A 16,482-nucleotide genomic window follows, 5' to 3' on the forward strand; every position below is an offset into this window, starting at 1 on the left:
GAATTTCAGTTTTAAATGAAAATCATCCGCAAAACACACTCCAAAACGTAACCCTACCCACAACAGCTAATTTAAGTATGTATCAACGTATGGAATTTTTGAAAATTTTTAGTGATTTCTTGCGAAATCCTCACCACCATTGTTTACCTTGAAATACGTCAAAGTGACACCATTCAACCGTATCTCTAAGGCATTTAATCAAGGCGTCGGATAGGATTTTTTCAGAGTTTCACTATTCCTAGGCTTTACATGGAAATTTGGCAGAGGCTAAAGGGACGAAATGTTTTATCTCACCACTCTTGTGCAGTCTCATCACCCTATCTGCAAGCTTTTGAATCCAAGAAATTTGTGTTTCTGAACATCTAAATATTTAGATCACGTTTTCAAGTTAATCGCCTCGATAGTGTTTTTTTCCTTTCAGAAACGTGTCCCTTTAGAATTACTCTCGTTACTAAAACTGAAAGAAACGAAAACAAATGAACTTCCAGTCACGCTTTTTCATTCAGCGTAAATAAGCTTCGCACGTGTTCTCTTTGACTATGTGCCTCACTGAAGCTGTAACGGTAAAAGATAAATATATGCGACAGACTTACCCGACAGAAACGACGGAACTTCGTCAAGGAACGAAGATTACAATTGGTATGTAACACAATTCCATATTATTTACCCTTTTAGTCATTTTTTATTCTTATTCAGGCGTTGATTTCATCAATTTCTGACCTGAAAACGTCCCCCATTGAGTAGAACGAGAAATGGCATTACTATCTTTAAATATTTTGCGTGAAATGTTATTCTGCCTCGTGTGTTTTCGTGGTACGTGATCACCACCATGTGAAACGTGACTAAGGCTCCTTTGTTGTGGAATCGTCTGAAGCGCGATCGGTGATCTCATTTACGCGAAAAACTCTCTGGTTATTCTAATGTTTAAATAAATTTATATGTGTTCAGCGCAGTGTTACAGGAATTTCAGTAGGTAAGGCACGTGAAAATTTCGGTGAAATCCAAAATCAGAGCCATCAGCGGGATTGTCACTTACAAAGCGAATTCATTCGCGTAATAATAATTTTGTTACTCGCTTTTTCGCCACAAAGCAGAATTTAGTGAAGAGCCTGGCACTGAACCCAGAGATCACGGAATTTCTAAATTTACATCATCCAGACTTCGCATGTTGCTGAAGCGCATATGAAAACACCCTTCAATTGTCACGTATAAAGTCGCAAAGACTCGTGATGTGAATTTATTCTTAAACTAAATATTTTACCGAGTGAACACTTCATTTTTCTCTCTAGAGTCAATCGTGTTATGTCATGGCCAACTTAAAGACTACTCTTGAACTAAAGCAGGAACTAAAAAGCGAACCAAGGTTGGTGTGGTTTTTTTGTTTTCATTATTATAAACGAAATGCATGGAATATATTTTACCCAAACAAGCTAAAAAAAAATGCAATACACAGAAATTTAAATATGACAGAATAGGAATATCGCTCAGTTAAAAAATAATTTGCCAAATCAAAATATCCCGCGACGATGATTCAAGAAAACCGAAAGCTAAACATATTCGGCAAATGTTTGAAACCGCCGTGAGCCTTGAAAGAGAAATCTTCATTGTCAAACATAACAGCACTTGGTCGGACACTTAAAACACTTCTGGCTATGCGAGAGCAAAATATTACAGCCTGAAAGCCTAGAGAAAAAAGCCTTAACAGTGAGTCCCGTATGGTCGTCTAACATCTTAAACTAGTTAACTAAAAACGACAGAACACAGTGTAGCTCCTTTGCTTTAGCAAGGAATGGAGCAAAACATGTCAATGCTTTGTAAATTTTGCATGGTACCAGTTCTTGGTCATCTTTCTCGAAACTACAACTTGAGAGCTTCGCTTAATTCTGCGTATTTTGTGGTAGGTTGACCATGACGGTGACGTTTTGACATTTATTATCGAAAGTGAACCGTTTGTATTCTGTATCAGCCAAAGATGACTCTCGGTTCTACATAACAAGCTCGCTGTCGGTAGCAAGTTCTAGTCTAAGTAAATTTGCAATTGTGAGGAAGCCAGAGCCGAGTTTTCATTTCCACTACTTTCCTCAGTGTTTTTCAAGAGTACAATCGTATACCTTTGCGCAGCTAATCCACTCTAATCATGAAAAACAGCTTAGCAAAACAGCGAAGCAAGCACTTGTTTCCACTCTTTCCACTACTGGTGAAACTAACAGCTACGTGACTAGCTACCAACCTTCTTTGTTCCAAATTATCTGAAGCTTAATAATTTACAAGTCAGCCATTTATCTCTGATTGCATAATTGGCCTATTATTATAACTAGGAAAAAGAGAGGGGAGACAGAAAGCTAATGTTCAACATTCAGAACTCAAAATGTCAAGTCAAAGTGTTGAGTTGAAAGAAAAATTTCATAATTTTGGCAGAAAATTATAAATCGTGATATGACGAGATTTCTTTATTTCTTTATTTTTTTTTTTTTCAATCCATGTTGTGCGTCGCCGCTGCCACCCAATGCAACATTTAATTGTCTTAAAAACGGCGAAGATCAAGAAGCCGAATATATATGGCAAATTTTCTAAGTTCGCGCTTTTTCCACAAATACCCCAAGCAGGCCGTCATACGACTCCATACCGGGCAGGAGAGCTACACTCGAAACAAAACACAACTTTTCAACGATCGATGCTCGAAGTGCAATGATACGCGAATAATGATGGACTGTCGGCGATATTTTTAGCGAACTAGGGCCTACAGCAACTTCGATAGAAATACACTCTGGCCACTGAATCTCCTAAGTCAAGTAAGAACCCCTATCACTATCGGTGAACAATATTTCCGCTCCGATGCAAACTACGATAAATTTTCCTTTTTCCGGAACGGCAAAAGGGACTTGTCGCTTTTGGACATGATGACAGCTTGAAAACAACACCTGAATTACAAAAACAATCTCTCTAGCCTTCGGCGAGAACTAATGTAAGAAGACTTCTTGATAACGAATGAGCGATTTCGGAACTGTACAAAACTATACAGTGTGCATCGTAAATCAAGATTGGAAATCGTCAATTACGTGACAAGATGAAGCTGACATGAGGTTTCATCAATCTCGCACCTTCCGGTCTACTCTTAATTCATTTTTTTGCTTTATATCTTCTGAAGTAATTTCAAAATTTCAGAAGTTGATAGATCTCTATTTTTTTCATTAGATATTACATTCTCAGGAAACTGAAAAAAAATTTTCCATGTGATGCCTTAAAAAACGGTGAAAATCAAGAAGTCGAATATGTATAACAATTTTTTTAAGTTCATGCTTTTTTCGCAAATACCCCAAGCAGGCCGTTATACGACTCCAAACATATATACTGTCCCCTAGCTTGATTATTCTGTGGCCAGCGCAAGGTGGTAGTGAAAGAGAGCAAACGTTAATTGTTTTAGATTTAAGCCTATAATTTTGATCTTATTAAACAAAATTGCGGGGAGAAATGGTAAAAGCTTAATTTCGAGACAGTGCCAAGCGAAAATTGAATATCACGCCCTATAACCTGTTCACAGACTTGTCATTGGCCATTAGGTAATAAGACAGTATGTTGACTGTGTAATGTAATGATTATAGTAAATTTGATAGCAGCAATGGTGGTGTTTATAATGATGACGACGACGACTGACAGCCAAAAAATACGTGTTTCATAGCAATATCATAATCATTATTACGGTTATTATTATTATATCATAAGTATTGTTATCCTTATCATTATTATAAGTATTATTATTGTAAAATTGTTGCTTTTATGCTTTTACAGAATGTATTTTGTAAATATCGTTTGTAAATGAGTAAATTATTATTATTATTAATTATTATCATTATTAATATTATTATTGTAATCAATATTACTATTAATATTGATACAGTTGCAGTTGTCCACGCTCATTCAATCCGTGTGTACTATGGTCTAAGCTCTGCAGCTGGTATTTGCGTCTTTTTGAAAGCTTTTTCGGTTGGTTTGGTGAAGGGATCGCCAAGAATCCATTGATAACAATCCAGATATGTATCATGTTCATTAGTGTCTGTTCTGTGGGGTTTGTTTGGTTCCAATCAGAAGGAAGAACTGTAAAACTGTATATACCTCAGGAAAGTAAAGCCCTAGATGACTTGGAAACTGCTGAGAGATACTTTCGAGTCAACTTTCGAGATGAGATCGTCCTATTGGTAGCAAAGCGCAATCATCCCAATGTTCTTTATCCTGAGTGTCTGAGACAGGCTTTCCGTGCCCACAAGGCAGTTATGAACCTGGAATCCTATGTCGACTTCTGTATTACACTATCGGGGAACAAATCCAGATCACCAGAAGACTGCGTGATGACCAACCCACTAGAATTTCTCCAATTTAATGAGATTAACCTGATCGGGAAAGACTTGACACAAGTTCAACTTGAACTAAACAAAGCTGCTAACGACACAAGCTTGGTCACTCGAAATGGACGCCCCTTTTGGTTCAATCTCGACGGAGTATTTGGAAGTATCACCCGAAAACAGGAGATCATAACTGGTGCGAAAGCATTACAGATGATCTATCCCATTCGTGCTCCGTCTGATGACGACGCATACGAAGACGTGCTCAAGTGGGAGACGAAATTTATCGAAAAGATGGCCTCGTTGGTGGACAAACTTTCTTGCTTTGAAGTCCATTATTCAAGCGAACGGAGCATGGATGACGCTATTGATGAAAGCACTGGGTCTGACGTCACACTGGTGTCAATCACTTTCACTCTAATGATCTCCTTTGCTTGCATCATGCTGGGCAAGTTCTTCAATCCGCTGACCGGTCATTCCTTGCTTGCTATCGCAGGAGTGTTTGCAGTGGCCCTAGGCATTTTAGCAGGACTTGGACTGGGCATGTGGTTCCGCGTGCCGTTTGTCAGTTTCGTAGGAATCCTGCCGTTCCTTGTTCTTGGGATCGGTATCGACGATATGTTCATTATGGTAGATGAGCTTGATCGACAACCAAGTGACATGTCAACGATAAAAAAGATTAAAGCAGTCACGAGGCACACAGGTACAACCGTTACAATGACAACCGTGACGGATTTGGTAGCATTTGCTGTCAGCACATCCACTTCGTTCCCAGCTGTAAGGTAGGGCATTTAGATTGATTGCTGAATAAGTGTACTTTTACAATGGCAGTTTGGAAGAATATTGTCTGATTCTTATAGCACTGTCAAGACAACTAATCGAAGAGTGGCTACAAAGTTTTCGGTACTAATATAAGAACCCTCTTTTAGGGGGACTTTTACAAATCATAGCGCGCTCTTGACAAGATTTGCGTAACTTAAGCACAAAAGTTTTTCACTTTTTTCCAAGTTGCTTCATTTGCTTGAAAAACCCACCATTTGAATTCCAACAAGTAATTATATAGAAAATATAAAATGAGAAGAAAGGAGGAAAAGTTAGTGGCCCGTAAAGCAGCTAAATGGTATTGCTGAATTGATTATCTTTAGAAGGATATGGTTTGCTCAGAGATATTCCAACCAGTCTCCAGACAATTGTGAAGGGTAAATTATTCTCATTTAATTGTTTATCCAGTAATGATATAAATACTAGAATGGCCCCTACAATAAATTATATATTTTTTTCATATACTGAAAATTTCCACCGATTTTACGAGCCATTGGCACGTGGAATACGACACTGATCAGTGGTGCTGCCTTATCTTTGTTTAAGGTATTTCTGCATCTACGCCGCTCTCACCGTGACGTCATCATTCCTGATGATTGTCACCTTCTTTGTGGCCGTCATGACCTACGACGTGAGGAGAATTAAATCTGGTCGCAGAGACAACTTTCCATGCTGTTTGGCACCTCGGCCCAAAGATGGAGAGCCAGCCTGGGACGAGCCCGTCGCACAGACGTCAAATCGGGTCATGAAGGCCTGGGGAAAATTCTTGATGTCTCGAGCAACAAAATGCGTGGTTATAATTATCTCGCTGGCCCTCCTTAATGCTGGGATTTACGGAGTCACCCAGGTGGACGAGGCATTTGATGAGAGAATGCTCGCGAAAGATGATTCTTATTACAAACAATTTTTAATGGCTCAGCAAAATCACTTCGACCTTTCCATGCCAGTGAGCATCGTGGAGACTGGTGGGGTCGATTACAAGATGAGTTCCACCCAGGAGCAAATCAAAGCACTGACAAACATCGTCACAGAGAATGAATACTACGAAAAACGCTCGTTATCCTGGATGGACGAATTCTCCCATTACGCTGAGCAAACTAATAAGAGTATCACTGGGCCAAATTTTTTGCCCGCTCTGAAGGAATTCCTTCGCATTCCAGCCTTTTCTCATTTTAGTCAAGATTTGAAGTTTACTGAGGATGGTGCCAGACTGGAAGCCTCTCGGATCCTTGGTTTTATGAAGGGTATCATTAGCTCCACCTTTCATAAAAACGCCATGCTCACACTCCGTGAAGATATCACAGAAAAATCGGAACTTGATGCCTTTCCTATCAACCGATTTTTCATATACTTTGAGCAGTACGCCATTACCACCAGAGAAACTGTAAGGAATCTACTTATCGCAGCCTTAGCGGTGCTAGTTGTCACAAGCCCCTTTCTGATGGATTGTACCGTGACTTTCCTTGTGGTGTTGAACTTTGCAGCCCTGATATGCGAGTTATTTGGTTTAATGGTCATCTGGAATGTTTCGCTGAATTCTGTAACTATGATCATCCTCGTTATGGCCATTGGATTTGCAGTCGACTACAGTGCCCACATCGCACATGCATACATAACGTCAAACGAAGCTACAGCTAATGGACGAGTAGTGCATGCATTGAGTACATTAGGAGCTAGTGTGTTCATGGGAGGTAAGTCATGTGTTTGATCTATTTTATTTTATACGTTGTGTTAATTTCACCGATCATTTGCACTGTTACTGGAAGTGTGAAATACCAGTGAAAAAAGTATAACCATTGATTTATTACTTTCATGTGAGTATATCGGCAGTGAGTCGACTGCCACGAAAGAAGACTACATATTCTTTACTTGAAGTCGTTGTAACTGTAGTTTTCTTTATGTATGCTTTAGCAAGACGATTTTTTATTTCATGTCCAAATTTTCTTTTGATCTGAGTAACCTCCACATTGTGAAAAGACGGCGACCATTTCGCCCGTTTCTGTGTATAATTGTCTTATTTGGTTGTTGCCGTCTTGTTGCATGTTCCTAGGATTCAGTACCTTCCTTGGCATGGTCGTTCTTGCATTTGCCGCATCGGAGATCTTCCGAATATTCTTCAAAATGTTCTTCGGCATTGTCGTACTCGGTCTTCTTCACGGCCTTTGTATCCTGCCCGTTTATCTGTCCTTGCTGTGGTGGAGACCGTCTGTTATTATCAGATCCCCCTCACTAGGGGGCGCCTCTGGGAAACTTGGCAGTGGAGACGTCAGAGTGGAAGAGATCGACGTGACAGAAAACAAAGTTCAGCACGAAAATAGAAGAGAGAAAACCACTTTGATAGGTAAAAATGAAGCCAGCCACGGAGAAGAACAAGAAACAGACACCGCGCAAGGCCTATTGACGGATTCCGTCGAAGCATTCGTTGATGAATGGGCACTAACAAGGGTTCCTGATCCTGAAAGGGAAACAAACGTCTAGAGGAGGCACCTAAGACTATTTGGGTAACGCTGCTCAGTATTCCACTAAACGTCCGTTGAAACTGCTGACTTAGCTGACTAAGCTAACTTATTGACGTTTAATCTCACAGAGATATTTCCAATTCAGAGATGAAATCGGGACAATCAGTAGCACACGGGCAACTGAAAACCATTTTGATCCCGGAGCTTTTAAACTAAGTGTTATAAAAGCAAAACTAAAATAAACAAATCGATAATTCAAAACTTAAGTATCCAAAAGAACCCAAAAAACCGCTTCTAGGGCGGGAGAAAAAGTGTGACTTAATCGCAATTGTTTTAAGGCTTGTGCCTGATTGGTTGAGGTGACAGCGTGAGTTTTGTGGGCCATTCCCGATGAACAAAAAAACTAAAACAGTGAAAACTCTACTCCCAATAGTAAATAACTTCTGCCTTGGAGAAAAGTGAGCGATTTTATTTTACTCGCTTCACAAAGCTCGAAAAGTATTTATAAAAAAGGAATTTAAAAGACATTTATCACATTATTGTATGTAATGAATACCTAAGGAGTAATGTGTGGATCAGTATCAGTATCTGGGTAACTGCCCACCTACCCCTCCCCTAACCCAACATTAACCTTAACTTGTTGTCAATTGACTGTTGTTGAGTTAGAGGAGGGGTAGGTGGGCAGTTGGCAAGATACTGATATTGATCCTAATGTGTTAAAAAGAGTAACACACCGTTCAAATTTTGAAAATATTCCGGTTAAAACCTCATTACTTCATTTCATTACGCGGTACCGTTCTGTTTATAGTTGGCACTAGTTCTAATTTATGAAGCGAGTATTTTTCCTGCATTACTATGAGATAAATCATTGGTATCAGTAAAAATTTCGAAATAAGTTTTTTTTTAACTCGTGTAATTTGTATTCCAATGAAAGCGTGCTACTTAACTTATCTCGACTACAACTCTAACAACAGCTTATAACTATTAACAAAAATCTATGCGCTTATATTCTCATGTGGATGTGTTTTCTTAACCTTGGAATCGGAGTTGACACTACGTCTGTGCCTCATGCGAAGTAAAAGGTATACACAGACGACCGTACAATGAACAATCTGAAGCACTTGAGGCTTAATTAGTGATAGGTGATAATCTCCATAATTAGAAAACAATCACAGATGTGAACCTTACGCTGATAAAACGGCTTTTAAGTCTCATGCAAATGAAATGGTTAAAATAATGATTATTATAGAACCATCACATTTGAGAAAGGAACGACAAGTACCACAAAAATATCATACTTAACTCCTTAACCTCTAAGAGTGGCTAGCATCTAATTTCTGCTCATGATATCACCCCTAAGTCAAACATTACAACTCACAAAGGTAGGATGGGTCGAAATTCAGACCACTCGTGTGGGACACTCTGTTATCGTCTTCTTCTTGTTTCTCTCTTCATGTCTGGCAGAAAAACATTCCGCTAGCGTTATTTTCCAATTTCATCCTCAGTATCGTTGCTTCTTAAACTCTGGAAACGATTGTGACGTTTAAGAAGTGCTTAAAGATTCCTTATCATATCGCATCGATGACGCAGGTTGCGCGATTCCGGTTCACTTCACACAGAAAAAAGGAATCTTAGTGTACTTTACACTTAACTAAATGATTTGATCGACGCTTTTTCGATTTCCTTTAATCTCGAGTGTTTTTGTATATCTTTAGGTCTCTCATCACACGATACGTCAACTTTCAAAGAAAAGCAAAACAGTTTTATCTAAGAGTTAATTTTTTTCCATAAGGTTGTGAAGGGAAAATTAATTGAAGAAAATGCCTCAGGGTAATTTTAACCTGGTATTAACGTTTTTGTTAATTGTTTTAACGTTGTTACGTCAAGCTAAGTGCGCTCTTTATTTATAAATACTGATTGAGCATCTCCTCCAATCATCAAACATCTGAAAAGCAACTGTTTTGTATTCTGATTTAAAATATTCACCATATCGAAAACATTAATATTTTCACTTCAGTTCGCCGGCGCGATTCACGCACGCAGTAAATATAACTTGATTTACGTCAGGAATTAGTACTCAAAGATTGATTCTCTCTCACTCCAATTGGAAAACTTTTACCGATCGGCGAGACTAGTGAATAGCCAAAACAACTTCGCGTACGTGGTATAACAACGGCCTTCGACATCGGCCACAAAAACCATGAAACAAGTTTCGAATTCGTCCGCCGAAGTGAAGCCAACAAATAAGAGGTATATATATATATATTTATCAAGTACGGCATTTTCCGAATTTAAATTACGTTTAAGCGCTTCTCAACAGCGAAAAACGAAAAACAATTCCGAACAGCCTCAAAAATACGGGTGTAATATAACATATGTGTTATTGCACAACAGTTCTTTCACATTGAGAACACGTATTCACACTTGTGAATATTCTCTCATAGGTGAAATAACTTGCAGGTAAAATACAAGCAGACCGAAATTTAATTGAGGTCTGTTAAAGATCCTCTGGGAAATGTTACTCTTAAACAGAAGCTAAAATGAGTATTTTTAGCTTTGTTATGCATGTCGTCATTACTCAGGCTTTTCAAAGGAGACTCCCGAGTTGAAATTTCCGGTTCCTTTTTTTTCTTCCTCGTTCAGTCACGTATCGCCGTCTATGCCTTAAACCGCACGCGTAGAGTAGGGCTCAGTGCTCTGCACATCGCTGAGAACAAGATAAGAGGAAGTTTTCATTTGAAAGGTTATGGCACGGATTCCATGACTTCAAGGGAGCTGAAATCACATAGGAACGAACACGCCGTTCGCGGTAGATCCACACGAAAAGAAGTCGAATATTTTTGGAACGACTCGGCTGCATGCCCTTCGAGAGATCAATTTACGAGCGAACATTTATGAGTGAAAAAAAAAAGAGAATCGTGTTATACCTTCTTCAGAAGCGTCATCGTATTTTTTAGACGTGATCGTGCACCAAGTACTCGGAATTCCAGTACGAACTCTACAACGTCTAATTCTAACATCAAACTATGCGATGTTAAAAGAAAATGATTAATGAAAGAAAAAGCATTTACTTCACGCCCTAGCCTTACGAACAAGAATAAAGTATTGTAGATTTTTTGTAAACATTACATATGCAAATTCCCAGACGACCATTCCATCTTGTGACGAAGCTGGGTAGAAAACACTTTCAAAGCTGTAAATCAAGTATCAAGTTGTTGCCGTTTTGTTTTTAAACATTAAGCAACGCACATAATCTATATTTCAACATAAAAATCAAATTTCATTGAGAAAGAGAAGCCCAAGTACACGCAGATGTGTGTCTAGTTACTTTAGAGTTCTCGCACGATTAACATCTTTGCGCTTTCATTAAACCGCTTAATGTCCGGCGAACTTTGAGAAATTTAACTCAGTGATCTTTGAATTTCTTTTTCCCTTCGCTCAGAGAAACCATGATTGCATGGATCATGGATGCACGAATGCAAATTCTTCTGAGGAATTGGAAATTTTATAAAAAAAAACTCCGAATTTTAACAAAGAACTGAAACTCTATATTGCGTAATGGCGTTACGTAACAGATGTCAGTATTTGCTTCGAAGTTAGCTTCTTAATATTTGAACAAGTTTCGTCTCTCCCTAAAATGTTACAAGAATCAATATCAAGTCACATAACTCGAAGATACCAGATAAGTATTTCAACTTCCGAGTTCTTGATGAGTTAAAACCAATAGTCAATATGCCACTGAATGTACGTCACAATATCTCACCTTTGGATGCAGTTTGACACGTTTTAACTGGCATCAGATGGGAAAAACTCGTGGTTTCATTTACAAAGCCCCAGTTGGTTTAAGTCGACGGCATGAGATCATATTCAAAGGCTAATTAAAGGTGGAATACACTTATCTTGTATATTTTAAAGCAACATAACTCTCCATTAGCGCCATTTTCTTTACACATCCCCACTCTAAAACGCCACCTTCTCCTTAGAAAAAAAATTTTATAAAAACACAAATTAGAAGCGGGTACCAAAGAGAGGTAAAGAGGTCCAAAGCCCGATTTACCACCGGATTTTAGAGAAAAATTACGCGTCATGTGTTAAATGGTATTTCAAGCATCACGAATTTCAAAGTTAAAACTTTATATCTCAGTTTATTATACCTTTCTATAAAATTCACGCGTCACCCATTGATTTTGAGCTTAACCACTCGTCACGTATAAACCACGAGGGGTTTTTACCATTGTATTGTGAATTTTTGGGTGATGTTGGGGATACTTTACAAATTATACTTGTTTTTGAAAGGCTGAGCAAGTTTCCATTTTTGATGCAGCTATAGTTAATTTCGTAAACGAAGTGCCTACTGTGTACCGTACTCATTAAAGGTTGTCAAAAGTTCAAGAGGAAAGTAATGCATCAGACATTGTCTCTCGATGAGTTCTCCCCTCCTCCTCTATGAAATAAGCCAAATCTTCCTCTTCTGGTAAGCTTTCCTGTCCAAAGAATCAAGTTTTATTAACCCCTGGAAAGAGGAAGGGGGCTCTCATCGAAGTGTCACAGGTGATCTCAGATTGGAGAGCCAAGGACAGCAGCTAAGGTTTACAAACACCCAACAATAACACTGAGGGGAGGGGGGGTTCAAAAACTCTTAATAGTAATGTATGCAAGAACTAACCTAACTTTCTATTTGGTTATTATAGCTGCTGCTGTCCGCGCCGACTCAATCTGTGTCTACTGTGGTCCTCGTTCTGCAGTTGGTTTTTAAGTTCTTTGGAACGCTTCTTTGGTTGGTTTGGTGCAGGGATCGCCAAACGTCCATTGATAACAATCCCGATATGTCTCGTGTTTGTCAGTGTCTGTTCCGTGGGGTTTGTTTGGTTCCAGTCAGAAACAAGAACTGAAAAACTGTTCATACCTCAAGACAGCAAGTCCATAAATGACTTGGAAATTGCTGAGAAATACTTTCGAGTCAAGATTCGAGAAGAAATCATCCTTTTGGTGGCATTGCCCGGTAATCAGAATATTCTTTCTCCTGAGTGTCTAAGACAGGCCTTTCAAGCTCACAATGCAGTTATAGAATTGGAGTCGTATACCAATTTTTGTGTCACACTATCAGCGAACAAATCAAGGTCACCAGAAGAATGCGTGATGATCAACCCGCTGGAATTCTTACAGTTCAATGAAAGTAAACTGAGTGGTAAAGACCCAACACAGATTCAACATGAACTAAGTAAAGCGTACAACGACACCAGCTCGCTCATGCGCAATGGACGCCCTTTCTGGTTCAACTTCAACCGTATGTTTGGTGATGCTATTCGCAAAGATGGAATCGTAACCGAAGCCAAAGTATTGCAAATGATTTATCTCATTCAAGACCCTAGCGACGACGAAACGAACGAAAAAGTTCTCGCTTGGGAGAAGAATTTCGTGGACAAGGTAGCTTCATTAGTTGACAAACTTCCCTGCTTTGAAGTCCATTACTCAAGTGAAAGGAGCTTGGACGATGCTATCGCCGAGAGCAGTGGGTCTGATGTCTCACTTGTGGCAATAACTTTCACCATCATGATCTCGTTTGCTTGCCTTATACTAGGAAAGTTCTTAAATCCGCTGACCGGCCATTCCCTGCTCGCTAACGCAGGAGTGTTCGCAGTGGCTTTGGGTATTTTGGCGGGGCTTGGCCTTGGTATGTGGTTCCGAGTGCCATTTATCAGTCTCGTGGGAGTGCTTCCATTCCTGGTTCTTGGAGTCGGCATCGACGACATGTTTATCATGGTAGATGAGCTTGATCGACAGCCACGTGATCTTTCAACGGTTGAAAAGATCAAAGCGGTTATGAAGCATTCGGCGCCGACTGTTTGCATGACAACAATGACCGATTTGGTAGCGTTTGCTGTTAGCACTTCCACGTCATTTCCGGCCATAAGGTAAAATAGAGCAAACTAAGTGAGAATTTAACTTACACTAAATTACATCCCTCTTCTCGAATGTAGCACTGATCATCTTAGGCAAGACACTTCTTTCTCGCTCACGAAGCCTCTTTCCATCAGTAATAATAATAACCAATTGTTTGGCAACTTGAGGAGTTCCCGGGGGAGCTCCTGGACTAACTGGGCTATTCACTTCATCCTACAGAGTGAGAGATTGAAAGGGAAATAGTATAGTGGGTCACTAAGCTTTAGTGACTGAATGCGTGGCATGTTTTAAGGATACTTCAGTCTTTCTAAATTTTGAAAAGAAAACCATAAGGGATTGATTTGTAGTTTGACTGTTGTAAGTCACATTGGTAATCAATTTGTTAAATAAAGTAACAATAATGAAATGATCAACTTTCGTAGCAATCCTCCTAAAGCGTGACAACAAATTCCTTTCCCCCTCCCACCGAGAGCTTACTACCCAGACCAGAGTTAGAATCGGCTCAGTTTATTTTCATGATTGCCTGTTTGTAAACTAAAAGACTTCTTCCGTTTAGGTATTTCTGTATCTACGCCGGTTTGACCGTCACTTTCTCTTTTCTCATGATCGTCACATACTTCGTGGCCATCATGTCATTTGACGTAAGACGCATTAAGTCGGGGCGCAGAGACTGTTTACCATTCTGCCATGCCCCTCCGCCGAAGGAAGGTGCGCCTGCCTGGGATGAGCCTCTTCCACAGACGTCAAATCGTGCCATGGAGTACTGGGGCAAGTTCGTGACAAAACCGACGACTAAAATTGTAGTCATTTTCCTCTCACTGTCTCTCCTTGGTGCTGGGATTTATGGAGTCACTCAAGTGGACGAGGAGTTTGATAGGAGAATCTTAGCAAAGGATAATTCATACTTGAAACGATTTCTGACCGCTCAACAAAATCACTTTGAACTTTCCATTCCAGTGAGCATCGTGGAGACTGGTGGGGTCGATTACGGAATGAGCTCCACTCAGGAACAAATCAGAGCACTTACGTCAATCGTCACGGAGAATAAACACTATAAAAACCTGTCTTTCTCGTGGATGGATGCATTTGCACAGTATGCTAAGAAGTCTAATAAGAACATAACTGGTGAATGGTTTTTGCCTGAATTGAAAGCGTTCCTCCGTATCCCTGACTTTGCATATTTCAATCAAGACTTACGTTTCTCCGCAGACAACTCAAAGTTGGAAGCTTCTCGCATACTCGGTTTTATGAAGGATTCTGCCAGCTCCACTTTTCGAAAAGATGCAATGATCACGTTACGAGAAAAAATAACCGAAAGATCGAAACTAAATGCATTTCCGATCAATCGGAATTTCATTTTCATTGAACAGTACGCTATCACGTCAAGGGAGACTATAAGGAACCTATTAATCGCGGGCCTTACGGTCGTAATCATCACGAGCCCCTTTTTGGTGGACTTCACCGTGACGCTCCTCGTGTTGCTTAACTTTGCGGCCCTGATATGCGAGTTATTTGGTTTGATGGTCATCTGGGGAGTATCCCTGAACACAGTCTCTATGGTCAATCTTGTCATGGCTATTGGTTTTGCAGTTGATTATAGTGCGCACGTCGCGCATGCTTACGTGACATCTGACAAAGCAACAGCCAATGAGCGAGTGATAGAGGCTCTAAGCACACTAGGTGCGAGTGTCCTAATGGGAGGTGAGTGGTACACTGTAGATGACACAGCGGTCAAACGTAAGGCATCCGCAGGGGTCGCGCAAAAGTTACGAGAAGAAATTGGTAGGTTGGTAGAAAACTGCAAAAGGAAGCAGAAACAGGGAAAAAAAACTTGAGACCTTGCGAAAAAAAAAAAATATTCAAGTACGAGTATCGAGTATCGTTCTATCGATCCAGAGAATATGAGCAAGAAAATATAAGTTCAAGTTCCCTAGGTTGTCGAGCTGACAGACCTAAAGAATCAAAATTTGATAACTATCAATAAATGATTTTTTTCCGACATTGCCTTGATGCGGCAGTTTTGATAGATTTTTGTAAATTAAAAAATCAACTGTTTTTTCATTTTGTTTGTGTCTATCAGGTTGTAGTACTTTTCTTGGTATGGTCATACTTGCATTTGCAGCTTCGGAAATCTTCCGGATTTTCTTCAAAATGTTCTTCGGAATTGTCGTGCTTGGTCTCCTACACGGACTGTGTATCATGCCCGTCTACTTGTCTTTCATGTGCTGGAAGCCCGTTGTTATTAAACCTTCCTCGACTGAGGACGAAACCGAAGAGATGAGTGGAGGAGTGGTGCGACAAAAGGATTCCCAAGTATTTGGCAACGGTTTACAACTAGCATGCCTTGCGAATGAGGAGGAGATTCCTGCTCACCAGAAGACTGCATCGCAACTTTCTGAGGATGGCACCCAAGCCCAGCAAATTGATAAAAACGGAAAGGGCAGCACCCAGCGTGATGATGACACTGTCATCGATGGAGGGATTGAAAATAAGGGGATTACTTCTGATGAAGAAGAATTAAAGTCAATTAAGTCAACAGATGAAAAGCATATAGGCATATAAGCACATTAAAACCGTATAAGCCGTTCATGGCGATTCAATTAGGTATTGGAAATTCACCTTAAGTTAGTCCCCGTATAGGGCTAAAGTTGAAAAAGAATCCATCAAACCATAATAAATTGTTCTCAATTTTTATGGATTTTTCTTCTTCTTTCTTAATAAAATGGATGATGAATGAAACTGAATCTCACCTCTTTGTCCTTACTTGAATCAATCCAGGCCACAGCACACTGTGGTCAGGACTTCGGGTTGGGTTTTTAATACTAGCTGGGTCATCGTATTGTGCTTTTGAGCAGGAAAATCGAAACTCTCTCGCACAGAAAAGTAGATGAGTAATAGCACACTGGCAAATTGCTCGTGGGGATGGCGGTGGGGGAGGGGGGCACTTACGTTGCGGT

General features: G+C 39.9%; 2 protein-coding genes across 4 annotated transcripts; both read left to right on the top strand.

Annotated features, from left to right (window-relative positions):
• The first annotated feature begins 13 nt into the window (after window positions 1-13).
• Window positions 14-7,826, top strand: LOC131793631 (patched domain-containing protein 3-like). 3 transcript variants are annotated; one of them, XM_059111062.2, is made up of 5 exons: window positions 14-639; window positions 1,290-1,363; window positions 3,899-5,122; window positions 5,709-6,853; window positions 7,213-7,826. In XM_059111062.2, the coding sequence occupies exons 2-5, from the start codon at window positions 1,308-1,310 to the stop codon at window positions 7,638-7,640; spliced, it is 2,853 nt and encodes a 950-aa protein (XP_058967045.2). In that variant the 5' UTR covers window positions 14-639; window positions 1,290-1,307; the 3' UTR covers window positions 7,641-7,826. The 3 variants fall into 3 exon arrangements, with proteins under 3 accessions (XP_058967045.2, XP_058967046.2, XP_066028287.1); XM_059111063.2 differs by lacking the exon at window positions 14-639 and adding an exon at window positions 793-813; XM_066172190.1 differs by lacking the exon at window positions 14-639 and adding an exon at window positions 955-973.
• A 1,798-nt stretch (window positions 7,827-9,624) lies between these two features.
• On the top strand, window positions 9,625-16,269 carry LOC131793686 (patched domain-containing protein 3). The gene is made up of 4 exons (XM_059111138.2): window positions 9,625-9,871; window positions 12,313-13,536; window positions 14,082-15,226; window positions 15,606-16,269. The coding sequence occupies exons 1-4, from the start codon at window positions 9,822-9,824 to the stop codon at window positions 16,085-16,087; spliced, it is 2,901 nt and encodes a 966-aa protein (XP_058967121.2). The 5' UTR covers window positions 9,625-9,821; the 3' UTR covers window positions 16,088-16,269.
• The last annotated feature ends 213 nt before the right edge of the window (window positions 16,270-16,482 follow it).

Source organism: Pocillopora verrucosa, chromosome 9 (genome assembly GCF_036669915.1).
Source record: "Pocillopora verrucosa isolate sample1 chromosome 9, ASM3666991v2, whole genome shotgun sequence".
Lineage (NCBI taxonomy): Eukaryota > Metazoa > Cnidaria > Anthozoa > Scleractinia > Pocilloporidae > Pocillopora > Pocillopora verrucosa.

Bases quoted from the DNA above. Each gene is read 5' to 3' on its own strand.
- LOC131793631 (XM_059111062.2), top strand. From the start codon at position 1,308: ATGGCCAACTTAAAGACTACTCTTGAACTAAAGCAGGAACTAAAAAGC. The intron at 1,364-3,898 runs GTTGGTGTGGTT...ATATTGATACAG, and splicing joins GAACTAAAAAGCGAACCAAG to TTGCAGTTGTCCACGCTCAT. The intron at 6,854-7,212 runs GTAAGTCATGTG...GCATGTTCCTAG, and splicing joins AGCTAGTGTGTTCATGGGAG to GATTCAGTACCTTCCTTGGC.
- LOC131793686 (XM_059111138.2), top strand. From the start codon at position 9,822: ATGAAACAAGTTTCGAATTCGTCCGCCGAAGTGAAGCCAACAAATAAG. The intron at 13,537-14,081 runs GTAAAATAGAGC...TCTTCCGTTTAG, and splicing joins ACGTCATTTCCGGCCATAAG to GTATTTCTGTATCTACGCCG. The intron at 15,227-15,605 runs GTGAGTGGTACA...TGTGTCTATCAG, and splicing joins TGCGAGTGTCCTAATGGGAG to GTTGTAGTACTTTTCTTGGT.